We start from the raw sequence: 24,922 nt of genomic DNA on the forward strand, positions 1-24,922 counted from the left end.
CTATTATATTGTGTATGGCCCTTGAAAAACTTGACAAGAACTGATGGGAAAAAGGTTCCCCGCCCCTGTTCTACAGGGACTCATAACATCTCCATCTTGCTGCAATCTCACCAAAACAAAAGTAGACATTGTTGACAATGAGCGAGTGTCATCTCTAGGGTGTTTCCCCAAATGTGTCCTCTCCTGTGTTTTGGATTGCGTTTCTAGAATGACATCCCTTATTATGACGCAGCAGCTTTCCCCCCCCCCCCCTTTTTTTTTTTTCCTTGGAGCAGCTTTTTTTCCCTATTGTTTCTGTGTAAACAGCACGCAGGACACGGAGATCCCTTCCAAATGGTTGCGGTGTACCCTTTCAGTTTAGCCAGTGCTGTGGAAAGAGGATGACTAACAGGTACTGAGGATGGAAAGAATGAAAAACTTGTGGGATCCCGTTAGGCATGGGGAAGACTCTGGCTTGCTTTTATGTACTTTGAATGAATCGGCATTGACATTTTTTATTTTCCAGCCTAACTGGTCAACAACTGTTTAGTCTGACGATCCTAGTCCACACCCAAAACCTCAAAAAAAAAAAGAAAAGGAAAACAACATGGAAAAGCAATGCAAATTCTTGTTTTGGGTACCAAAAGGAGAACTTGTGGTACAAGTCAGTGAACATATTAGTCCTTTTAATTCAAACAACATAACATACAATTAAGACAAAATACATTTGTTAGCCTGCTGTGTCTATAACATGTAAAAAAAAAAAATGCTCATCTAAATGTTCAACACGAGACTCAATCTCATTACATTTCAACTCCTTCAAAATAAGAACCGACCTTGCTGCCATTCTTTTTGTAGTCCCAAGCTGAGGGTCACACTGAACCAGACGCAACTCAATTGTCAGACATTTTAATTCGCTACCATCAATTCACTAAAAGCGGTTAAACGTACCGGCTTGTGTGTTATGAATAACTTAAGGTCCTCTAGTGGTTGTGGTTCCGTAAGTTTCTTTGCTGGCAACACAGACCGTAAGCGAGATACACATGCTGTCCATCGGGACAAATTTGGACATTGTACAAGTCCCAATTATCTGATATGACAATTAGAAATGATCTGAGCGATTATCCTGAGGTGTGGCGTGTGTGTTAAGAGTGATTTTCCCTCCTCGTCCTGTCAGAGGATGATTGGTGGCGATAATCGTAAATGTTCATTTCTGCTCGCAAATCCTGATGTGGTAACAATTTAACACATTCACATTCTTTGTGGCGTAAAACAAAACAGTCACCCAAGTCACTCACCACAAGATAAAAAAAAAAAGACTAGGAGTTTGCGACTAACAGTTAGTCTAGCTCCTATTTCTTCTTCTTCTACTACTCTGTTTTCCAAAGAGTCTGAATGTACTGTGGCACAATACTGCCTCTCACAGGTCCGTCTTGGTACTACAACGGGTAGTGTTTTGTGTGGGGTGCAATGTGCTGTGTTGATCATATCGAATAAACCACACACTGTAAACTCAAAAAAAAAAAATGTTTTTTTTACTGCTTGTGTGGAATCTCTCACATTCTCAAAATCGGTTACGATTGAAAAAATCCGTTCAGTGAGCAGCCGTCCGTATTTGTGTGCTCGTTCCTTAACGCCCCGCAGATGGCGCCGTAGCCCCGGCTAATATGAAAGTAGTAATTGCGTAAGATATATCATTTCGACTGAGTAACTGAATTATAAACCTTTTTGAGAGTGCGTGATTTACAATTTTTCCACTAAAGGACTCAGTCCATATCCCCTGCAATACTGTACTGACTACTTGGTCTTACTTTAGCACGCTTCTCCAGCTATCTAGGACCAAAATAGTATTTATCCTTTCTCAGGACGATTAGCGACGAGCTGTAGTTGTCCTTCTACATGCTGAAGGTGCTAGTGTCCGGTTCATCAGACCCAGACTGCGACTGGTTCTGATTGCGCGTGTTTAGCGCAATCTCCACCGCCGGCTCGCCGTCCTCCGGCCTGGGATGTCTCCCGATTCGCTGTCCGAGGCGCTTGGCGGTTTTCAGCACGTGCCCCTTGAAGGAGGACCCGATGAAGGCGTAGAGGAGCGGGTTGATGCAGGCGTGGGTCAGCGCCAGGCTCTCGGTCACCTGCATGGCGTTGTCCAGCCGCTTGCTGACCTCGCAGTTGGTCACCAGCATGTAGATGATGTCCAGCGCTCGGCAAAGCTTCACCACGTTGTAGGGAAGCTGCGTTAGCAAGAAGACGGCAACCACCGCCAACAGGACGCGCAGGGCCCGCCACTTTTTGTCCCTGCGCACGCCAGGCGCTTGGCTCAGGGCCCGGCCCACGCTGCAGTAGCACACCAGCATAACCAGGAAAGGTAGCACAAAGCGAAGGGTGACTTCCAGCAGCTCCAGGGTAGCCTTGGCGGGGCGGCCCATGCTGGGCGGGTACACGGCGGTGCAGTACATCCGGTAGTGGGAATGCTTGACCGTGGAGAAGACGAGTTCAGGCAGCCCCAGGAAGATGGCCACCGCCCACAACACCAAGCACACCAGCACCCACTGCCTCCTCCCCCGCGGGCCCCTCCCCGTCCTGCCGTCCGCGCTGTGAGCCACCGCCCGGTAGCGGTCCACGCTGATGCACGTCAGGAGCAGCATGCCGCAGCTGAAGTTGGCGCTGTAGAGGAAGGAGGTGAGCTTGCAGGCGGCCGCGCCCAACCTCCAGCCGTGCACCGCGTCCGCCGCCCAGAAGGGCAACGTGACGAGCAGCATCAGGTCCGACGCGGCCAGATTGAGGATGCAGACGTCGGTCAGGGTGCGCAGGCGCGAGCGCGAGGCGTACACCGCCACCACCAGGGCGTTGCCCGCCAGGCCCACCACCAGAGCCAGCGAGTAGATGACCGGGAGGAAGACGCCGGCGAAGGAGCGCACCGCCTCCTTGTCGCACACCGAGTGGTCGTAGCTGTAGTCGTAGCTTTCATTGTGGCTGAGGTCGTCGTCGTCGTGGTAATAGAAATCCTCCATCTTTTTCTGCATGAGGGAAGAAGAATTGAACAGGAAGGTGTTTGATGGAATCTCTCCTGCATGGCTTCCCTAATGGTTTAATCCTCGCAACCCTGCATGGCAAGTGAACACATCACTAAGCATCCACTTGCCGTTTAGAACTTTGTTCTCGACCAGTATTTAGCCCCCGCGGGAAATTTGTCCCAATTTTGTAGAAACGTCGACCCAACCGTAAAACACGACGATCCAACAAGGGCAATGATTTAGTTTTTTTAGAGTGCAGGTTTGTTAAGCAATGGATGAAGCAGACGGAACATTCCGAAATGTATCAAGTATTTTCCCTGCTGCCAGGCTGGAACAAGTGATGGCGTTCATTATTTTTTGTACATACAAGCGAGACCGCTTGGAAGCATGAGCTGATGATGACTGATTTAAAGATGATTTTAGTTCATGGAATGCATAACAAAATATTGAAATTGCCACAATATTACTAACGGGATACTAATATGGGAATTAGTGCGGTTGCAAATTTCCCCTTGCCCCATTTTGCTATGAATGATGCAAATGGCTCTCGGTAGGACGTGGTGCCGTTAAAACTGCCACTCGAAATGACACTGATTTGGAATCAACATCTCTGTAATTGATTCCATAAAAAAATAAACTATCGTTATCACCATTTGGTTGTAAAGTCTACTCAAGCGGGACTTTGACTTCTCGTTAAACTCTGAAGAGGAAAACAACCATTTTGTTTAAATAACAGGAAATTATAAAATACATTTAATAAGCAGCAAAATAAACATGAATAACATTCAGTCCAACTACAGGGAGGAAAAAAAAAACTAAATTCTTACCGTCTTCTTGTTTTTGTTTTTTTTGTCTGTTGCCGGTATTCAAATGTCCAACGTTCTCACACACACGTCGACGCTTGTTATGCGTCTGTGGAGCAAAGTTGTTGGAGAGAGGGAAAAAAAAAACACACTGCAGCCCCTCCCTCAACTACCGAAGTACGCCCCGCCATTCATCGCATGTGTGTGCGTGTGGCTCTAAATGTGGACTCTTGTGCAGTAAAGTCTCCTTTAGCTTCCTGAGAAGTCTTTTTGTTGACGTCCGCAAGCCAACACACAAACAACCAAGCAACACCTCACTAGTTCTGAGGTGAAGAAATGGAGCAAGTTTTCTTGTCATATTGACTCTTTATTCTTGTACGAGTACGACTTTGGAAGGTCAAGGTTTTTGCATTATCTGCTGCAAATTGCAACTTTTTTCCTCATAATATTATGACTTTATTCTCATAAAAATGCAATTGACTTTATTTTTATTTTTATCTTGTATTGCTTTAAATAATAAATACAAAATCTCACTCTAAAAAAATGCAGACGTGTATTGTAACTTTTCTAGAAAATTTAAGATTATTATTTATTTATTTTTACTTTGATTTTAGGGATTTTTTTTTCAGAATTTGTATCTTTTTTGTTATTTGAATGTCTCCTTAAATGTGAGTATTTACTTGTAGCATTTGTTTTATTAATTTCCAAACCGTTTCCTTTTTTGCCTTTATCTTGTAAACGTACAATTTTCTTTTCTTTGTATGTTGTAAATTGCAACATTTTCTTGCATTATTTCAACTTTTTCTGTCAATATTACTACTATATTCTTTTAAAAGTACTTTCTCTCTCTCATATTGTTGTAAAATTGAGAATGTAACTTCACTGAATTTGTTTCCTGTAGGATTGAGACTATTCTCAGAAAAAGTGTTTTTCTTGCAATAGTACTACTTTGTTCTTCTGCTTTTTTTTCATGCATTTTCTTGTCATCTTAACTCAAATTCAAACTTCATAATTGTATGAATTTTTTTTTTAACCCTCTTAGTCTTTTTCCTCATATTTTGTTTTCATTCTTATGAAACAAATTGTAGTTAAATTATTTTCATTTGTTTTTCTTTTCAGTGTGACGACTTATTCGTACAAAAGGTCACCAATATGGCGCTTGGGTTATAAAAACAGTTTTGATAAGACAACGCAGAGCAGTAACTTGTTGCTCTGTCGCCGGCCTGTTTACGACCGATGGAAAAAGAGGCTAAGTTTAGCAACAGCAACAAAATTAACAAAAAGAGAAAATGTTTAACAGACGGGGAGGGTATAATTAAAAATAGTCGCCGGGAAGGTTGTCGTTACATTCCAGTGCAGATGGAGAACACGTTTGGACCTGACGGATTCTGTCTTGTGTAACGGGGGAACCCGGCATGCCTCAGGATGTCTTCTCTTGCAGCTATTTTTATGTGAAATTCGCAAAACTGTTGGGACGGATGCCAATTATACCTTTTAGAGAGTTAAAATGGAAGAAAACGAGCACTCTTCCACTTGTATGCTTAAATGAAGAACAGCGTTGCATCGGTGTTGTGGTATCAAGTCAGAGTGCAGACGTACAGTATTGTCTTCGGCGCATCTCCGGTTGTGTATGAAAGTGTGAACATGTTGCATGTCTGGCGTCCATATGTCCCACGTGGCCTCAGCGGGTTCGTTTGATGGAAATCAAAACAGGAAGGTTGGCTTTTTTGTGGCTGTAACTTTGCAGATGACATTGGAGGCCGCGTGAGACCAAATAGCCGCAAGTCTACATAAAAGCGAACCTGCAACCGGGAGAAAACAAAAACAAACAAAAAAACGGAATGAAATCTGCTTCATCATTTTCCCACCCTTAGCAAACATTTCAGGAAATAGAAGTCAGCGTGTGGTCGGTCATCAATCCGTCACTGCGCTGGCTGTACTTTCCAGCTGGGGTGATATTTCCGAGCATTGACAAACACACACATAAGGGTCACACAAAGGTGAGGCGCTCGTTCCCAAAGTTGAAAAGTGTTTATGTGTGTGTGTGTGTGTGGTCCTCACAGGTGCGGGACATCCTCAATGCAAAGTGGCCATCGTGATGTGCAGAAGTGCCTCCGAGGATGCCAGCAGCAGGTCAGTGGATGCTTTCTCACCTTCTTGCATTACAAGCGCTTTGAAATTAGAAAGTGTGCATTTCTGGCCACTGCCAAGCTGTACCACGGACAACAGCTCATTTTCAATTGATTCTCTTAAGGGAAGGGGGGGGGGGGGACTTCATTCAAATATGCTATAATAATCCTATTTTCTCAAACTATTACAAATATAGATTTTTTTTTTTGTGTGTGGAATATTCATGACTATTAATCTTTGAAAATGTTGATCTCATTTAAGAACTCTTACATGAACTCTAGATGTGAATAAAATGGTAAAAAGGAATGACTAATATTTATAATATTAAATACGTCATGTAAAAAAAATGAGGCAAACATCCGCCAAACATAAAGTGGGTTAAAAAGAGACACACCCAGCAAATTGGGTTGAATAAAAGTTGGGTCAAATGAATATCCCACAAACCAACCCTTTTTTTTGTTGTAAAAAAACAACAAAAAAAACAATTTCTGGGGTTAGGGTTGCATTGCATAAATAACCCCAAAAGTTTTTGTGTCCCTTTTTGACCCGACTGTTTTTAGAGTTTGTTTCCTCTAAAATTGGGACTTAATTTCTTGTATAAAACAAAAGGGTTTTTTTCCATTATGACTTCATTCTCAACATTTTGAATCAAACAAATAATTTGACTATCGGTCCAATATATATTTTACAAATTAGGACAAGAAATGCATGAGAAAATCCAGAACCTGGCGATGGGTATATATATATATATATATATATATATATATATATATTTGATTTTTTATTATAATTATTCTGTTGTTTTCCCTCTTCCACTTACTGTTAAATGTGTCATTGAGAAGTGTGTACTTTGGCCTTCTGTCACTACATAAAGAAGTCATTATGGTGTTTATTTGGTGTTCAGAGCTTGTTTGTGCCGAGAAAGCCACACCCAGGATATACAGCATAGCACGTCCTCGTTCAGTTCAGCCACAACAAAACACTTAATATGCAACGTATTTTCCGTCGTTTGCAGACACGCCAGACACAGCATGATCCTGGTGCCGATGGATGCGGCGGGCGTGAAGTTGATCAGGCCTCTCACCGTGTTTGGACAGGACGGTATGAACATCATTAGTGACACCCGTGCTGTGATGCACATGCGTGTCTTAGAGCTCACATTGATGGTGGGAAAAGTTTTGTGATGATTTATCTTAGTCTTAGTCATTTTTTATTTCACAAATAAGGTGGCATGTAAACAAGGGGTGTGTAGACTTTTTATCCACAGTATAATTAAAGTAAAAATTTTACTTTAGCTATAAATATAAAAAGAACAATATTTTCTCATGTATAATAATAATAATTTTCTTTTCAAATGTTTTTTTAAATTTATTACCGGCTGTTAATGTAAGTCAAACTCAGTAAAAGTGCCATTAGTTGTACTGTAAATCATCACTCGAGAAATGTTGTTCTCCTGTGAAATTGCTTTGTCAGAAGTACAGTAACTGTTGTTTAAATGATAACAATAGACACCCTTCATCTGCAGTAGAGTCAAGGTCATTTATTAACAAACCGTTAGAAATGACATAAATAAGCCTTCTCAAACAAGCCTTATGAATGCCCGAGTCATAAAATCTTCTGATTCTGACCTTTTTATAATAATGCTACTACTGGGGCATCTGAAGTAAAACAAGTTACAGTTGATTAGGCATTACATATACATGTATTAGCATCAAATTGCCCCATAAATAGGAAAACATCAGAATTTGGACCGGTAATATTTTTGCTCAACTCCAAAAGTACTGATAAAGTTTAAAAATATTTGCAGAATGTCCACAAAACAATTAACAAATAGATCAGTGTGTCACTTATTGCATTGGATTGCATTACATGGTGTCCCTAATGATATGTCCACTGTGGGCTTTAGCCTAACTTGATGTCTTTTCCCAGACGCCATCCATGGGGGCCATTTTGAGGTGCATTTTGAAAACGTGCACGTCCCCGCCGCCAATCTCATTCTTGGTAGGTGGCAGCAGGCGTTTTATTTTTTATATTTTTTATTTTGTGTATCCAGCCCCCAAAACATTTACATTAAGAGTCCTGTCATATTTGTTGCAATCATTTAGCTGTTTCTTTTCCCCCAAAATTGCTTTCATAAACGTAATGTAGTTTTTTAAAGTTTATTTTTTATTCATTTAATATTATTCTATTTGCATATACATTTTCACATGTGGTTTTGTGTTTGAGTATTTTTACAATAATATAGTTGTCTCCCCTGCAAATGTTATCTTGTTGTTGTCAGGCGAAGGTCGAGGCTTTGAGATCGCTCAGGGTCGTTTGGGTCCGGGCCGTCTGCATCACTGCATGCGAGCCGTGGGCCTGGCCGAGCTGGCGCTGGAGCTGCTCTGCCGCCGCGCCGCCTCCAGACGAGCCTTTGGCAAGAAGCTTTACCAACATGTAGGCAACGAGCTCATAAAAGCCGCCGTCGACATCTAGTGGACAACTCGTGTCATGACGCGCGCGCGCGCGTGTGTGTGTAGGAGGTGGTCGCTCACTGGATCGCAGAGTGCCGAATTATGATTGAGCAAACCCGCCTGCTCACACTGTGTGCCGCGCACGCGCTCGATACGCTCGGCAGCCGCGCCGCTCGCAAACAGGTGACATTCTTGCCTGACGCTTACAACAAAACATCTTCATATGTGCTCTTTGTTTTGCTTTTTCTATGTTTTTTTTTGTGTGAGATGCTGCTACAGAAAATGTACTACTGTAGTTGTTATGTAGGTATAAACATGTTCCACAGAATGGGGGGAAAAAAATACGATTTTTTAAATTTGTTTATGCTTATTTTTGTTTTCAATTTGCCCACCTTTATTCCGCTTTCCAAACAAGTTAAATTGATGACGGTGTGTTCATTTGTTGTTTTTATAAAGTGTATTACGTGTGCGTGCGTGCTTCATCCGTGCAGATTGCGCTAATCAAGGTGGCAGCGGGCAGGATGGCGTGCAAAGTGGTGGATTGTGCCATCCAAGTGTTCGGCGGTGCCGGCGTCTCCGGAGATTTCCCTCTGGCGCAGATGTGAGTGTTGACTTGCCACACACAGTAGAACCAAAAAAGAACAAAAACAAATATTTAAAAAATATATATATTCCAGGTATTCCTACGCAAGAACTCTGCGTCTCGCTGATGGACCGGATGAGGTGCACTTGTCCGCCATCGCCCGTCTGGAGCTGAAAGATCAACTGGCCAAAGCCAAACTGTGACGTCATCATCACGTGGCTTCCAAACGAGTACAAGGGAGGTCTGTCGCCGTTTTTCTTTCCTGTCACATTTGGTGGCACCGAGCCGTAAAACCATAAGACAGGAATTAGAACTTAATAGAACGAAGGGAACATAGCGCCACAGTTGAGGTGAGGTGCTGGATTGATGCCAGATTGTGTAATGAGATCTCACATGTCCTGTTTCACTAATTATAGATTATGTACAGATTTTGTACTTTGTGTCCAACTTTATATTGTCATTTTTTAATGATGATGCCTTGGGGGATAAATAATTAGTTTGATCAATTACGATGGATCTGATGACATGATCCATAAAGCCAAGCTGCGAAACCAATCACTCTGATTGATATGTACGATATGATATGTAGTGTCTAATGTTTCCAATTGAAATATAATGCATTTGTCACGAGGAGAAACGGGCGTAAATAAATACATGTAAATAAATAACGTGTCTTAGCCGATGTCATGTTTTATGAAAAGTGGGTTCCCCAGACAGCCACACTGTTTTTTGTCACATGGATATTTTTACAGCGCTCGGGCATCTTTTGAGGACTTTTTTTTTTTCTCCTTCGTTTTTGTCACATCATGCGAGAGGCTCACAACGGGAAATGGTGACTGTCGACCACCTAAATTGTTATCAAGGTAAGAGAACTTCTTTACATGCAAAAAAAAATAAATGCCTGAACGCAAGAAATCCCAATCTATATAGTTACTCTGCTGACATGACAGTGAGTTTTTTCAAGAAATTATGGTAATTAGATTTATTAAGATAAAAACGTATAAAACAACTCGAGAAGTACAATACCATATACAGTCATATGTTCATAAAATACGACAAGCACACAAATCTGATAAACATACTTTATGTAGTAAACTATCTAAACCACTGATGTCTTCATGATTTATTATTTTGATACTGTAAAAAGTATTTAAAAAACATGCAATATAGTGGGTTTTGTTCGACACTGCAAAAACATTTTTTTTAATATATATATATATATATATATCTAAGTGGCACAGTGTTGACTTTTTTTTTTTTTTTTTAATGATTGGAAAATGTGAAGCGTGTTGTGTTTACGAGCTAAAGTTGCCATGGTAGCCAAATCATCACTACAATGCAGTGCTGTTGCCTTGCTTTTCCTCTTGCTTTTCCCATCCGTCGTCAGTCTTTCCTGTCTCGGGTTGACTGCAAATTAAAAATAAATAACAGATGAGAATGCATTGATTCATTTTTTTTTGTGTTTTTGTTTTTCTCGTAAGGCCTCACTGTCGCTGTGCGTGGTCCTGGAGTTCGGTGTTGAGGGTCTCTGGCAGCAGCAGACACAAGCTGGCCGCACTAACAGGTACGATGCCGTACACCAGCATGGGGAGGCTGTGGTGGTACGCGCTCAGGAGTCTTATCAGGGGGGCCAGGGTGCCTCCCAACCGGGCACCCAAGCTGTTCAGACCCAGGCCGCTCAGCCTAGCCACACGCAGACAACAAGCACTACATATTATACTATATTTATTTATTTATTTATACTATAATTCATCCTAGGGCCTGACCGATATGATTGATATCTATTTTTGGGAAGATAGGGGGTGTAATCTGCTAATTTGTAAAAAAAATATTAAAAAATAAAAATAAGAAATATAGGCCAATTTTTGCAAAAAAAAAATAAAAAATCTTTATCATTCCGAATCGCAATTTGACCTCACCTTAGCGTGGTTGGGTAAAGCTCTGCTGTATAAACAAACAGGATTGCGTAAGAGACACTGGCTGCAAATTTCCCAAATACAGCTATGACTGTCGCAACAGCAGGAAGATCTGAAAAAGAGGATACATGTGTTTAAATCCTTTTATACTTATTGGTTAAAAAAGTATTTGGAAAAAATTGGACCTAAACCCCCCCAAAAAAAAGAAAAGCTGATTGTCCTTAATTATATCATTTCATAGAATGTAAAGAAACAATTTCTGGTGTGCACATTATACTGCCACCAGGGGGCAGTATAATGCATAAAGATAACCACTTTTACTTATCAGTTTAAATGAGAATACAAAAATTTGTCAAGATGCCCCCCCCCCCATTAAAGATTTTTGTAGTTTTAAAAATAAAATACAAATTATGAATGTCGCCCCTTTTTGTAGCTTTCTGTATGAAAATAGAACTCCCCAAATTTGCATATGCATGCTTTTAATTAGATAGTGACAATATATCGGATCAAACGTTTCGAGAAGTTATCACGTGTTGATGTTACCTTTTGGTACGGCGAGGAGGGACAGGCATGCGATCCCTCCAAACAGTAACGCGGCAGCTTGACACGGCCGCCTCCCGAAACGTCCGATGAGCGGCAAAGAGCCCAGACGGGCGACAAGCTCCACCAAGGCAAAGATTAACTGCGTGAGGTAGATGTTCAGTCCAAAGCTGCCGACACTTAGACTCAGGCCGTAGTACACCACGTTGGTTCCAAACCTGTCGTCAATACACTCTGCCAATCACATTGGCTGCTTAAGCTGGTAATGTGCTAACATAGAATTGACACTGACCTAGAGCAGAAGGACAAAAGTAACATGCTTTAGAAAGTTTATTCCTGTCAATTATTTTGGATCCCCTCATAAACTTGACAGCTACTTTTCCCGAGGTCCTTGACAAAAAGGCAAACGGTTTAGGAGAAAAGTAGAATTTAAAAAAACTAACTTAAAAATAATTATGATACAATAGATTTTTTTAAGGTATTCATTTGAAGAAAAAGGTCAAGCTTTTTAAAAGGACAATAAGCTTGGGAAGTAGACACTTTATTAATTTTTGTTATGACAAAAGTTAATGTGTTTAAGTTATTGTCAAATATTTTTTTGTTAGCCCAACCAGGAAGAACAAATTAATTTTGCGCCCCCATCCCCCAAATCTAGATTTTTCTATGAAATTGCTGTAATTATACCTCTGTAGGGGAGCTAATACTCCTTGTGCACTCTCTGAGAATGAGTGCCACTGCCACCTACTGTAGTGGGTGTGCAATTACACTTTATTCCAGTACGATAAAAATAAAAAAAATGTTCTCTGAGGATTGCACCCCCTCAAGGAATTGTTACTAGAAAGTAAGTCAGATTTTTAGAGTATAAAGTCATAATTATGAGAATTTCGTTGTTACAAATATGAGCAAATAAAACACTTTTTTGTCAGCGTAAGGCAAATTCATAACTGAAACAAAAAGATTTTTAAAGTAATAATAATTAGTGTCTGTTTTTTTTTTGTCATTGTAAAAAATTTGGATTTTTATTTTTATTTTTTTTTAAAGCTTGTAATCTTATGAGGGGGGAAAACTTTTAAAAAGGTTCGGTGACCAGAAAAAAAAAAGGTATAACAGTTCATCTTTTCAACCATTTGAAGGGCGTGAACTTTATCCAAGTCCAAGCAACCATTTCAAGGTCCTTTTGTCCATTTCCAGGGGTCTTTCAAAAACCAACTCGTGCAGATTTTTGTCTGGCTACAAAATTGCAACCACGAGACAGATGGATGACGCCAAATGGCAAAGAGTTTGAGCTTTGACCATACATTGAATCCTCACCAGATGTAGCTCATGACAAGCACTCGTTTTCTCAGGTATGTGATCTTGAATAAATCCAGCATGTTCCCTCTTTCGGGTATCACCTCCAACTCCATCTACATTGGGTTACACGGTGCAGAGAGATCTTCAAACAATGCAGATTTGTTTGGTTTCTATGATCGATGGTTAAAGTTTGTGTTGTAATTGACCTTGTCCAGCAGTTGTTGCGACAATTCCTTCCCGTTGACTTTTGCCGCTTTGCGCACCTCCTTCATGGCCGCCTCCTTCCTGCCCTGAGTCATGAGCCAGCGGGCTGATTCTGGCACGGTCCTGGCAAGTTCAAATGGATATCATTGACTTTTTTTTTTTCTCTTTTTTTTTTTTTTTTGCCTCAAATGTTAGAAATTAGTTTTTAAGTGACATGTGACGCTACTGACCAGAATAAAAAAGCCAGGACCAAAAGGAGAGGACTGTAGAGAGCCAGTTGGAGGATCCTCCAGTCGGGGATCAAATAGGCCAGGCCGGACAACAACATGAGACCGATGGGATAAAAACTGTGACTGACGATGGTGCAGAGGGCAAATTTGGACGACTCGCACCACTCGCCACCTTCAGCGAAACACATTAACCCCTGTAAGCGCAGTAGCTGGACTAAAAATGAGAGTGATACAAAGGCAATTGTGTGCCGGTTAAGGTTATTTCAGTTATGAAAAGTATCGAAAAATTCAAAAAATTATTTTGTTAAAGAAATAAAATAAAAACGAAAATGAGGACATTTCAAAGTGTGTCGCACAATAGTGACGTCATCGAGCAGCAGGAAAAAGAAAAGCACCTTCAGATGACGTCGCTCCCAAGCGACAATTTTTCATGCCAGATTTGCTCGGCTTGCCTGCTTTTTCCATCCACCTCTGCCGAAATGCAACATTAGATAATAAATGCTGTACTTTTCTCTGTTTTTTTAAATATGGCGCTTAAGTAATACACAAAAACTAATACTGAAACTAAGCATTTCTTTTACAAAAATAACTCAAGCTAATAAAAACTAACAGAACCCCACCCTGAAAACGGACTAAAATTAACTAAAATAAAAAAATGAAATCAAAACTCAACTAAAATGAAAATTCCAAATCTATAATAACCCTCGTTCAGGTGTGAATGCATTTCAGATTTGTGTGATATTGCGCTCACCAATCACAAATCCATTGGCAATGAGTCCCGACAGGGAGAATCCACACATGAACTTGAGCGTGATGTAAACGTACACGTTGGGAGAGAAGGCGGCGCCGACGCCCGATAAGAAAAGAAGAAGATGCCCGAGCAGGAACACGAAACGGCGGCCAAACCTGCAAAAAACGTTCTCTTGTTAAGTACGCCCAAACACATTGAGTGTATTTATTTGAAGAAGCAGACGACCTGTCAGCCATGACGCCCAACACAAGAGCGCCTACGAGAAGTCCGACCATGTGAACAGACTGGGACACCTCGAGCATCAGGTTTCTGTCACACACCAGATTGAACTGAGTGACAAGGGGGAAGAATAAATGGCGAGAATCAAGTTCAGGTGAGTACAAACAAGTCAATCATTTTTCACAAATCTGTTAGTTGACTTGTTCTTCCAATCGGCAGGTAACCAGGAACGCGAAGCCAATGACAAGAAGCTTAGTGCACCGTTGCCACGGCGACCATCCCCGACTCACATCCGTCACAATGCTGGACGCCCCCGTCGGCACCTCAAACCGGGATCCGTTGACGCAGCCCGAGGTCGCGTTGAGGCCGTACGACTCGATGGTCTGCAGGTCCGAGTCGACTGGCGCGAACATGAGGCAGCTCTGGAAGCTTCCGTCCGGGCCGACGGGGACGGTGAGCTCCTTCTGCCTCTCGCGCGTCAGGTTGGCGTCCCCTCGCTCCAGGATCCAGTCGGTGTTGCAGTAGTTTGGGAAGTCGAGGCCGACGAAAACCTGGCCGATGGTGTCGAAGGCCACGAAGACGCTGGGGACGCACAAGGCGGCCACCAGGCGCTTCTGGAACAAGCCGAACTCGCCGATCTCCTTGAGGACGTGCGTGAAGGTGCTCATGTTGAAGGGAAATGTGCGGCAAATTCCACACGCTTGCTTTCGTTCCTTTGTGTCACGTTAATGGTTAAACGCAATCAAAGGGTTGTTTTCTTTTACGAGCAACAACAGAAATGGAAATGATAAAAGCCTGGCTGGGCCGTAGTCACGTTGAAGGCGCGTGTCAAATGGGGACAACACGTTTTCCAACTTTTCATAGGATTTTTTTTTTTTTAATGCAATGGAAAAGCCAAAACCGATCAATATATTGCATATGTACAATTTATAAAAGCTGTAGTGAGTCAAGACAAATATAGAAATGTTATGCTAGCAGAAAACTATGAAAAAATATCAATTTAGCATCTAACCAGTATTTACCATCATTTTAATTAGATCAACAAAAAATGGTGAACAGTTAAACCTTTTGAATAGCTCCTCTTCATTCGTTTAGGACCATTGGCCAGTTCATAATTGGAATGCACTTTTAAAACGCGATCGCCACTATACTGTCATGAGCCACTAGATGGCGCCCAAGCCAGGCTACTGGCTTGCCTAGTGACAAGAATCGCCTCTCAATGTAATTCATCAACTTTAACTAACATGATTTAAAAATAACAATTAAAAAAAATATTAAGCCATTGAGAAGAAAACACCAAAATAGTGATTGAATATAGAAAAACCTTTCCAATACTAAAACATCCATAATCTGAACAAGTATATAGTAAAATCTGTAATTTAAAAAAAAAAAAAAGCTTTATAAAAATCTATTTTTTAAATGCATCCATTCTATTGTATAGAATATTTTATACGAAAAAATACAAAGGTAGCAATAAAATACATGATACATAATTACTGTTAAGATTATTTTTTTAAATAAGGAATACTCAAAAGGTAATGCAATAAAACACATTCTAACTTTAATACTTATTGCAAAACAGTACAATTATAAATTATAACAAGAGTGCTTAACATGTGATTTTCAACAAAATGGCGACAAGCCATTTCCTGCCACGAGCCGGCAAAACGAGCTCAGGCTGACATTCGCATTCTTTATTGATAAAAAAAAAAGACTCGAGAGAAACACGCTTAGAATTCCTCAACCAAAACCGAGCAAATCAAAATGCGGATGGCGAACATGATTCTTATAACTTCTAATTCAGCCAAAACGTTATTGCCTGAACAATTATTTGACCAGATAAAAGCAACCCTTACCATGTGAGAACATGCACACACTCACGCGCACACACTTCAGACACGCCAATTGTTTTCCACCAAACACTGCGGCAAACATTTCTGATTTGGAACTTTGACACTCTGGCACAAGAAGAAGAAAGGTGACTAATCATTTTCAAATATAAGGCCAGCATAAAGCGCCGATTGGCTCACTATTCTCCACCCTTTGCACATTGCCAATGGAAATACCTCGTAAACAGCGACCGCTAACACCATCGCATCGAGAACACGTCAGTGGGGGCCGTTTGCGTTTGTGGTCAAAACACACAGCTTGATGCAGATATGACGGGTTTTTTTTTTCCTTTCCTTTTTTTTATTATTATTTTTTTAACAAAAGGCAGAAAATGACTAAAGCGTTATTCGACTTCAATGGCTGTACCATCAGAACCTGCAGTCTTGCCTTCCTTCAACCCCCCCCCCCCCCTCCAAAATGTGTCGGGACAGAACAAAGGCCAAGCGTGAAACATCCCAGTATAAAACAAACCAAAAATAGCCTAACATTATTTACAGACTACAAGTTAAATCAAGTACTTGTGTTACTCTACGTAGACCAAATTATTATTATTTTTTAAATGCACTTCATAAGAATGACTTTCAAAAAAACCTTAGCTTGGCTAACAGTTTGAAAATGTGTGGTTTCAGTTGTGAGACTTGACTTTTGTCCAATTGGGACGTTTTCACATTGACATATTTCCATACAAAAAGTTATTGTAAGACGCACAAATGACATTGATATCTTGAATCGACGCTAGATTTTCTGCAATGTCAATCTCATTTCCGATTAATGATGAATATTGACGCATCATTTGTTCCAATCAACAGCATCACCATTAGCATAAGACCACAAATATTAAATGTTGACATTTACCTTGATGTAAGCATACACACACACACATTTACCATATGCAGTAATTCTATTAACCGTAAAACCACAAAAATTATTTACGTCATTGTTAGCGTCTTGCCAATTTCGAGCATTTCTGCAGTTTTTATTGTTCACATTTTTTTATTAATTTTTTATAAACATCACTTTTATTGTTAAACTGAGAATATTTATGTTAATGCTTGAATTTTCGGTGACGCAACAAAAAGTGTTAGATTTTTTTGGGGGGAGGTTCCTAGCTCGAGGATTTGGAAACTGCGCACATGAACATCCTGTAGCACGCCATCTAATGTAAATGAGTTCTGAACAATTTCCGTGTCTTCCATGTAAGCTTGATTGACGTGAAGTTATTCAATACTTTTTTTTTTTGCGATTAAAAAAAGATTGCCGTTGACTGAAACCGTATGTTGAACATAATAGCAAATTTTTTTTTAAAAAAGCGCATTCAGTAGTTGTGCGGAACATAAGGCATTTGTTAAACGTTGAAAGGTTGTTAATTGAGATTGTGCAAATGCATCAAATATCGGAGGAAAGCAAAAACGGTGGTTGTACGTCCTCGCAGCCATCGAACAAATACGCTGTAAACAATAATTTTTTTTTCCCGTTTTTTGGGAGTGATTCTTAAAGTGTACGTCGTCATACTTCAGCCTGCTGCCTCATTCAACAAGGCGGCTGTTGAATGGTAACTTTTCTTTGGCAGTAGTGGTTTTCTTTACAGCCATAGGAAAAAAATTGCAACAATCTCTATGTAAGATTTAAATATGTTTTGTTTTTTTTCTTCTCAGATTTTCACATCTTTTAGGCAAGTCACGGTTCCAAGGTAGTAAACAGCAGTTTAGCTGATGGTGAGCTGAGCAAAGCCGATCAATTTGACGTCGTCTGGTATTTCCGATCCTTCGATTCCGGAAGCCTGCAAAAAAAAAAAGGACAAAAGACAACATGAACTCACCAGACGACAATAAATAAGTAAGTCAGATGTTATTTACATGCTGTGAAACTCACCAGTTTAAAAACGACATTTTTATCGGTTTTAGGCTTGTCGACTATTTTCTGCAAATTTGCAGCAACTGCAAAGAAAAAAAAACAACGTTTTTTTTCTCCCCCCATCTGGAAGAAGGAAATATGAATGTAACCACTGACCTACTACTAAATCCCTCCCATCCACCAAGCCTGCTGACACCAACTCCTGAGAGACGCCGTCTGCTGTGTCTGAATTATTTTTAAATACACAAATATTTATTATTATTATTATCGTATTAAGTCATTTTTTTGAAAAAAATATTATTATTTTGCCTAAAATATCTCATAATGAAAACGGTTCCTGGAAGAAGAAAAATTAAAAAAAAAAAATGACTTCGGCAATTATTAGTCGATATTTGGCTTACCTCTGCCTGGCATGAACTCGAAGCGGATATCATTTAGCTCCCTCTTCTTATTTCTGCAAGAGAGTATCGGTGGGTGGGACAAATTCCATGATGAGATCATAAAACGGCACAAACGTGAGCAGCTGGAACGCACCTTAACCGCAAAACCAAACTAATTGGCGACGTCACGTCGCTTGAGGTGGAAGGAACCTGAGGAGAAGAAGTTTGAAAATAAACACTCTGATTGGTCTTTTTTTCCCCTCCCCCTTTGCAGGTGTCTTTTTTACCGATGTAGGAGCAGCGGTGGTGGTTCCTCCATCTGTAGCAGGGTGAGGGGCGACGGGTGCGACGGGTGCGGTCGGCGGAAGCGCGGCCGCACCCTGAGGTAGTTCTGCTTCACCGACAGCGGCGGCGGCAGCAGGCGGTCCGCTCGAAGGCTCCGGCGTCTGGAACATCTGAGGGGGATAACGGTGAGTGTTCCAAGTCACGCCACGTCAGTGAAGGCCTCGTAGAAAAAAAAAAAAAAACTCGCGAGGACTCACCTCAGAGTTTTGCGGCGCCTCCTTCACTCTTGGCGACTGGCAAAAAGACAAAGAAGAGAGCGTTAAGATTGCGACGTCCGGACGTTGTTGCAGAGTATGGATAGCAAACAGGAAGTAGAAGGCACACAAGGAGTTACAGGTGCGTCTCAAAATTATTGAAGCGGCCCAGTTCAGAGTCAATATTCCAATATATTATTTAACTCATTCATTGCCATTGACAGCTAAAGACGTCAAAAATTCATTGGAACTATTTTTATTAGTTTAACATTTTTTTCCATTTTTGTTAACAAGAGTATGAAAACCTCGATTTTTTTGTACATTTAGAACAGATATAAAAATTGTGATTAATCACAAGTTAACTAGTAAAGTCATGCGATTAATTACGATTAAAAAATGTAATTGCTTGATTTAATGTTTTTTTTTTTTAAATAAAAAATAAATAAAAAATTAGGGCCGTCAGGCGATTAATCGCATGACTTCACTATTTAACTCACAATTAATCACACATTTTATATCTGTTCTAATACAACAACAAAAATTCTAGGTTTTCATACTTGTGTAAACAAAAGTGGGAAAAAATGTTAAACGAGAAATAGTTCAAATGAACGGCAGTGAATGAGTTCATAAGTAGCAGATCATTTTGAATATTGCATGAGCCAATCTAAATTTAAAAGTAGGTCAAATCTGAACCGTATTTTCCCGTGTGTTTAATGAATGCCTATCATTTTTGAAATACAAAAGTCTACAATATCCTGCAGATCGAGACGCACCTGTCAAAAGGGCACACAGGAAGAAGGCGGGAGGAGTTAAATGGCTCACACAATTAATTGTCATGAAAGCCCTGCCAGGTTCCATTAATACAAGGCTGATATGAAAAAAAAAAAAAGAGATGGAATGAAGCTATAATTCATTTATTTTTTTAAATAAAAAGCTCTTAATTACTTTTTAATCTTAAAAGCAAGTTCACCGTGAGTTAATTAGAAAAAAAATCGAACCGTATGCATTTTTAACAGCTGGAAAAAAACCTTCACACTCTAAAAAACCTCATCAAAACCAGGAGTGAAAATACAAAAAATAATTTGCCCGCCTAAATGTCGAGTAGAGAATCACACTGTTAATATTTCATTTTTTTTTTTTTTTTGCTGTGAGGCCAAACAAAAAGCAGCCTGATTTAGAAGCAAACCGTGTTAGTCACACAAACGGGAAGCGCACATGTACTCGCACCGATGGCATTTCACATAAGACATCAAGTTGTCCGACATGTGGCCGAGAACAAAAGCAGCAACTGAAATGTCAATTTTGACTTTAAGGTAACAAACTGCTTGCGGGTGATTTGGTGAGTTTAAAAATAATAATAATAAAAAAAAAAAAGCTAGATGTTGAAGAGAGAGGAATGAACAAATACAGATGGCTTCCAGGAAAGGGAACTCTCGGTCAACCATGCGGATCAGACCGGGTTATATTCCGAATTGATTTCATTGCTGTTGTGCGAAGCTGGTCATTATTATTATTATTATTATTATCAATAACTGTCAAGAGGCGCGTTCGCATCATCATGACATGGTTGTTATGCGTGACCTTGACGTGGACTCGGTCGAGAATACAAAAGGCGATGGCTTGCGTCGGACTCCCGCTAATTCATTACAAAAACTACAATAAGCATCGTAAAGGTTTGAAGTTAAAATACGGGGTTAGGGGTTCAAAATCGGGCTTAAAAACTCAAATTGGGTTACAAACTTGAATTGAAGGTTTCAAACTAGGGTTCGGGGTTCAAATGAAGGCTTACAAATAGGTCAGGTTTCAAACTAAAGCTTCACACTACAATAGGGTTTCAAATTAAAGCGTGAGAGTATAATAGGGTTAGGGTTACTACAATTAGGGGTTCAAACGAGTCAGGGTTTCAAATTAAGACTAGGGTTAGGGTAATGTTTAAAAAAAAAAAAAACATGACAAATAAAGTTTTTTCTTCCCTTAATGCTTTTACTCCAATAAATATTTAAATTACAGGCAGAACATTTGACCATTTTCTTTATCCTTCAGTATTTAACTTTACAACAGCTAAAAATCGTCCTATTTCTTGCTTTTTTTTTCACGTTTGTTTGAAACGTTACAATATCTCGACTATGTGAGCGCGTGCATCTAACGAGAGTCCTTCCTTGTTAGGGGAAGGCCATGTGTATTGCGCTGGCAAGTGAACAACCCTGGACGCCGGCAGCTCGAGTGGGTAGGAGAAGCGCACTTGTCGCCGGGGGGCGCCAGCAGGCTTCACCTGCTGCTCCTTCGCCGTCAAACAGAACACACATACGCACAGGTGAGACACACATGGGAGATACAATGGACGTCGCCGGCGTGCTTGAGACGAACAAACGAGGCAAGAGAAGGACGCGGGGGCGCCGCGGGAACCGCTCACCCTCAAGGCGGCCACGGCCGCTTTGCCTTCCTCGCTCTCTTCATCCAGCTCGTCGTCGCTCCACTCCCACTCGCCGTCTTCCGTCTTGTGCAAGCGCCCGCTGGAACCCGGGACGCGACGTACCTGTGGCCAGCGCACACGGAATTGAAACAACTTTTTTTGTATAGCTGTGTTTTGAAGAAGAAACACTTGTCTGAATTTTAGCTTGGTGTTTTAAGTGACATAAAATATATATATATATATATATATATATATAATAAATCAAATAAAATATATATACATGGTCGTTTTTTTATTTAACCCCCCCCCAAAAAAAACGCCTTACTACTTTGTTTAAAAAAACAAAACAAAAAACCTAACTATACATGGCCATTTTTATAAAAAAAATAATAATAATAATAAAAAGCCTTACTATACTTGGTTAAAAAAAAATAATAATAATAACCTTACTATATACATGGCCATTTTTTATTACAAAAAAAAGCCTTACTATACATGATTAGTTTTTTTTTATCCCCCCCCCCAAAAAAAAAAAACCGCCTTACTACTTGGTTTAAAAAAAAAAAAAAAAACGCCTTACTATATACATGGCCATCTTTTATAAAAAAAAAAAAGAGCCTTTTTTTTAATTTAAAAAAAAAACGCCTTACTATATATACATGGCCGTTTTTTATTAAATCAAATAAATAAATAAGCCTTACTATACATGGCCGTAAAAAAAAAAAAACTATTTAAAAAAGCATTACTATACATGGCCATTTTTTATATAAAAAAATACATACATAATAAGCCTTACTGTACATGGTCGTTTAAGGTTCGGTTTAGGTGAACGGTATGGGATCTTTTTAATAGGTTTTTGGTGAACTAACGAATACACACACACTCTCACGCACGCATGCACACATAAAAAAAAAAAAAGCGCAATGATGATGACATTACCGAATGAACAATACTGAGCTCTTAAAAAAGAAAAAAAAAAGGAAAAAGGAAAAAAAAACAAAGAAAAAAAGACAATATATACACGTGCGTTTTTTATAAATAAATAAAAATACATGAAAAAAACCCGCCTTACTATACATAGTCGTTTTTTTTTAAATAAAAAACGCCTTACATGGCCGTTTTTTTATTTAAAAAATAAATAAAAAATTAAAAATTAATTATTTATATAATTAATTAAAAAAACAAAACATGAACATTTGTTACATTTGAAATACAGTAATTTCTGGGTCGAATGCAAGTTAAAAAAAAATTGCAACTTAGAATCCAGAAATAACTAAATAAAATTAAAAAAATGTGATCAATCTTTTTCTCAGCGAGACGGATAATGCAAGAGTTACCCTTTTCGACCTTTCTGATATTGTGGGAGCCCTCTGAAGAAGTTTATCCAGGAGGTAGTCGTGAGTCTGTCAAAAGTTCGGAGCAGAAATTTTAAAATGTTATTCATGTTTTGTTTCAAACGGGTCATCAGATGACATTACGCTTCATTCAAAGACTACTGGAAAACAGGAATTCTCACACTTGAACCTTTTTAAAGTGTTCCAGGCAAATAACATCATCAAAACAAAATGTCCGATGACTATGATGTTAGCGACTTTCCTTGCGATAAATAAAATCCCCAAAGTCTGCTGTCTCATCCCACATGTTGAACTTCTGCCAAAGTCTGCCCTCTGCTGTACACATTTGGGAACGATAAACACTCTCTTCCACGTTCCAAGTCAGAACACCCGTAGTTCTGGTCCGGCTGCTTTGAAATCTATCAGCGCTGCTGAAGCGGCTTTCCGAGGACATTATTGAAGCGGAGGCTCCTGCCTACCTTGGCTTTCTGGAAGAATTTATTCTTCAGCAACTCCGAGGATGTTGGCCTGAGAAGCACAAAGGCGGATCATTAATGCAGCAGGACGCTTGTAAACACGTTTGACGACAGCCAAACGCTGTCGGCCGCAGCAATAAAAGCAAGAAGTGAAAACAAAAACAAAGAAAACAGCACACAATAGTGACAACAAATTAAAGTTTCAATATAGTTGTACGTTTCAAATCTCAAATGTTTCAAGTCAAGGTTTCAAACCAATGATGGGGAACTGAGAAAACCAAGTGTCACTGAACGCATCAAACTACAACATTGGAGGAGGAAGCTAACTGCTACAGGCTAACAAACAACAACATTGGAGGAGGAAGCTACATGCTACAGGCTAACGAACAGCAACTACAATATTGGAGGAAGAAGCTACTTGCTACATGCTAACAAACAACAACTACAACATTGGAGGAGGAAGCTACTTGCTACATGCTGACAAATAACAACAAAGGAGGAGGAGCGCAAACATGCACGTGCCCGCCCACCTTTTCTCCGGGTCCTTCTGCAGACACATGGAGATCATCTTCCTGAAGGACTTTCCGTACTTCTTCACCAACTCCTTGTCGCTGACGCTCGTCTCCAGGCACGGCGGCTCGTTCTGCAGCGTTAGCATCAGCACCTAAACACAGCGGCAGTCGTTTGTTCCCCCCGGCGACCGTGAGCAAGCGACGGCCGCGCGGAAGCGCCGACCGACCTTCATGGGCGGGTATTTGTGGTAAGGCGCCGCCCCGGTGGCCAGCTCGATGGCGGTGATTCCGAAACTCCAGATGTCCGCTTTGAAATCGTAACCCTTGACCTGGAGGAGCAAGTTTGTGAGCGGGCAGTGTGGAAAAAAAACGCTGGTCGCCGTGGTTACCAAAGAGGCCACGCCCACCTGCTCCATGACTTCGGGCGCCATCCAGCACGGCGTTCCCACAAACGTCTTGCGCACCTTGTTGCGGGTCATGTCGCCGCCCGTGGCCAGGAAGGCACTCACGCCGAAATCTGGCGGGAACACGCGCACGCACATTATGGCTTCAAACGAGTTTCAAAGTCGTGAAAGTACAAAGTTCCCGTTACCTGCGATTTGCACGGAACCGTCTTCTCCAAGAAGAATGTTTCCAGCTTTGAGATCTCTGTGGACAGTTTTAAACGGTCACTTTTAACACTTGACACTTACTAATGACTGATAAGAGGATTCAGCCGTCTGCACGCGTACAATCCTCCAACCCCACCGCCGCCTCTTATCTGCGGTCGTCATGGCGACAGACTCCCCTAACACCCCCCCCCCCTCCTCCTCCCCCACGTGGATGGTAAAAGTACAAAAGGAAGCAAGAGGAGAATGGCGCTTTTCTGCCTGCCACCACATGGGGGCAGTGTGGTCAAATGCTTGCACTGACATTTGACAATGTAGCCATGAAGGCTCTATTCAAGGTTCACAGGTGGTAAAATTACACACACTCTGTGCAAAAAATAATGGCAGCACATGACACGTATATTTTGTGTACATTAAGTTTAAAAATAAGCATGAATCATTAAAAAAAAATCAAATAATATATGGTTGCTATTTGGCGATTTTTTCTCTGGATGCCTGCGGGACAATTCAAATTCGGATCTTGTCATTCCAGACGAAGGAGGAGGTGGAAACGACTATTCCCGCTTCTGTCGAGTCAAATGTTCAACTTGGGCCACATTTTGGTTTGATCAAATAAGCCCGCTTTGTTGATTAAAAAAATTAAAAATTCCCATCATACATGAAAGACATGAAGTGAAGCGCTTGATCATTTCATTGATTCACATTTAGTTGCTGAAGAAGCGTTGCTTGCCATTCGAACTTTCATCTCAAAGCATTAGCGGCTTTTCAGCCAGAATTCATTCAACTCAATCACAGCGTTAA

At 40.5% G+C, this 24,922-nt stretch overlaps 4 protein-coding genes across 13 annotated transcripts in view; 1 reads left to right on the plus strand and 3 right to left on the minus strand.

Annotated features, from left to right (window-relative positions):
* The window catches only part of acad11 (acyl-CoA dehydrogenase family, member 11), a 28,234-nt gene extending 6,831 nt beyond the window's left edge, over positions 1 to 21,403 (plus strand). The window contains exons 15-29 of one of the 7 annotated variants that reach the window (XM_086065410.1): positions 5,860 to 5,929; positions 6,942 to 7,027; positions 7,856 to 7,927; positions 8,208 to 8,362; positions 8,446 to 8,562; positions 8,871 to 8,980; positions 9,057 to 9,825; positions 10,444 to 10,526; positions 12,610 to 12,764; positions 14,111 to 14,269; positions 14,335 to 14,504; positions 14,598 to 14,775; positions 17,661 to 17,841; positions 18,514 to 18,709; positions 20,945 to 21,403. In XM_086065410.1, coding sequence (XP_085921536.1) covers positions 5,860 to 5,929; positions 6,942 to 7,027; positions 7,856 to 7,927; positions 8,208 to 8,362; positions 8,446 to 8,562; positions 8,871 to 8,980; positions 9,057 to 9,165 — 719 coding nt within the window. In that variant the 3' untranslated portion in view covers positions 9,166 to 9,825; positions 10,444 to 10,526; positions 12,610 to 12,764; ... (4 more) ...; positions 18,514 to 18,709; positions 20,945 to 21,403. Of the gene's footprint in view, positions 1 to 5,859; positions 5,930 to 6,941; positions 7,028 to 7,855; positions 7,928 to 8,207; positions 8,363 to 8,445; positions 8,563 to 8,870; positions 8,981 to 9,056; positions 9,826 to 10,443; positions 10,527 to 12,609; positions 12,765 to 14,110; positions 14,270 to 14,334; positions 14,776 to 17,660; positions 17,842 to 18,513; positions 18,710 to 20,944 lie in introns of all 7 variants that reach the window. The other 6 variants (XM_086065408.1, XM_086065409.1, XM_086065412.1 and 3 more) reach the window with 6 other exon arrangements.
* Positions 645 to 4,109, minus strand: ackr4b (atypical chemokine receptor 4b). Its single transcript, XM_086066680.1, has 2 exons — positions 3,821 to 4,109; positions 645 to 2,996 (listed from the first exon to the last, which is right to left on the minus strand). Exon 2 carries the CDS (start codon positions 2,988 to 2,990, stop codon positions 1,875 to 1,877), a length of 1,116 nt encoding a protein of 371 aa, XP_085922806.1. The 5' UTR covers positions 2,991 to 2,996; positions 3,821 to 4,109; the 3' UTR covers positions 645 to 1,874.
* On the minus strand, positions 10,143 to 14,857 carry LOC147155881 (solute carrier family 22 member 13-like). The gene is made up of 10 exons (XM_086065420.1): positions 14,406 to 14,857; positions 14,122 to 14,225; positions 13,897 to 14,051; positions 13,146 to 13,317; positions 12,918 to 13,038; positions 12,730 to 12,824; positions 11,422 to 11,636; positions 10,882 to 10,990; positions 10,451 to 10,645; positions 10,143 to 10,369 (listed from the first exon to the last, which is right to left on the minus strand). Exons 1-10 carry the CDS (start codon positions 14,781 to 14,783, stop codon positions 10,294 to 10,296), a joined length of 1,620 nt encoding a protein of 539 aa, XP_085921546.1. The 5' UTR covers positions 14,784 to 14,857; the 3' UTR covers positions 10,143 to 10,293.
* oxsr1b (oxidative stress responsive kinase 1b) overlaps positions 15,652 to 24,922 on the minus strand; it is a 30,944-nt gene continuing 21,673 nt past the window's right edge. The window contains exons 5-19 of one of the 4 annotated variants that reach the window (XM_086065417.1): positions 24,106 to 24,161; positions 23,921 to 24,030; positions 23,741 to 23,842; positions 23,532 to 23,665; positions 23,005 to 23,053; positions 22,529 to 22,594; positions 21,192 to 21,314; positions 20,982 to 21,059; positions 18,782 to 18,817; positions 18,527 to 18,694; positions 18,394 to 18,449; positions 18,261 to 18,313; positions 18,016 to 18,084; positions 17,878 to 17,942; positions 15,652 to 17,785 (exon numbers count right to left, since the gene is read on the minus strand). In XM_086065417.1, coding sequence (XP_085921543.1) covers positions 17,711 to 17,785; positions 17,878 to 17,942; positions 18,016 to 18,084; positions 18,261 to 18,313; positions 18,394 to 18,449; positions 18,527 to 18,694; positions 18,782 to 18,817; positions 20,982 to 21,059; positions 21,192 to 21,314; positions 22,529 to 22,594; positions 23,005 to 23,053; positions 23,532 to 23,665; positions 23,741 to 23,842; positions 23,921 to 24,030; positions 24,106 to 24,161 — 1,240 coding nt within the window. In that variant the 3' untranslated portion in view covers positions 15,652 to 17,710. Of the gene's footprint in view, positions 17,786 to 17,877; positions 17,943 to 18,015; positions 18,085 to 18,260; positions 18,314 to 18,393; positions 18,450 to 18,526; positions 18,695 to 18,781; positions 18,818 to 20,981; positions 21,060 to 21,191; positions 21,315 to 22,528; positions 22,595 to 23,004; positions 23,054 to 23,531; positions 23,666 to 23,740; positions 24,031 to 24,105; positions 24,162 to 24,922 lie in introns of all 4 variants that reach the window. The other 3 variants (XM_086065418.1, XM_086065415.1, XM_086065416.1) reach the window with 3 other exon arrangements.

This window comes from Leptonotus elevatus, chromosome 21 (genome assembly GCF_054856555.1).
Source record: "Leptonotus elevatus isolate MCC_2025b chromosome 21, RoL_Lele_1.0, whole genome shotgun sequence".
NCBI classification, from domain to species: Eukaryota; Metazoa; Chordata; class Actinopteri; order Syngnathiformes; family Syngnathidae; genus Leptonotus; species Leptonotus elevatus.

Excerpts from the sequence above, each read along its gene's own strand:
- ackr4b (XM_086066680.1), bottom strand. The coding sequence starts at position 2,990 with ATGGAGGATTTCTATTACCACGACGACGACGACCTCAGCCACAATGAA.
- LOC147155881 (XM_086065420.1), bottom strand. The coding sequence starts at position 14,783 with ATGAGCACCTTCACGCACGTCCTCAAGGAGATCGGCGAGTTCGGCTTG. Across the intron at positions 10,991-11,421 it reads CCTCCTCGCCGTACCAAAAG|ATCTTCCTGCTGTTGCGACA; the intron begins GTAACATCAACA and ends CCTCTTTTTCAG. Across the intron at positions 10,370-10,450 it reads CAGGACCACGCACAGCGACA|TCAACCCGAGACAGGAAAGA; the intron begins GTGAGGCCTTAC and ends TTTAATTTGCAG.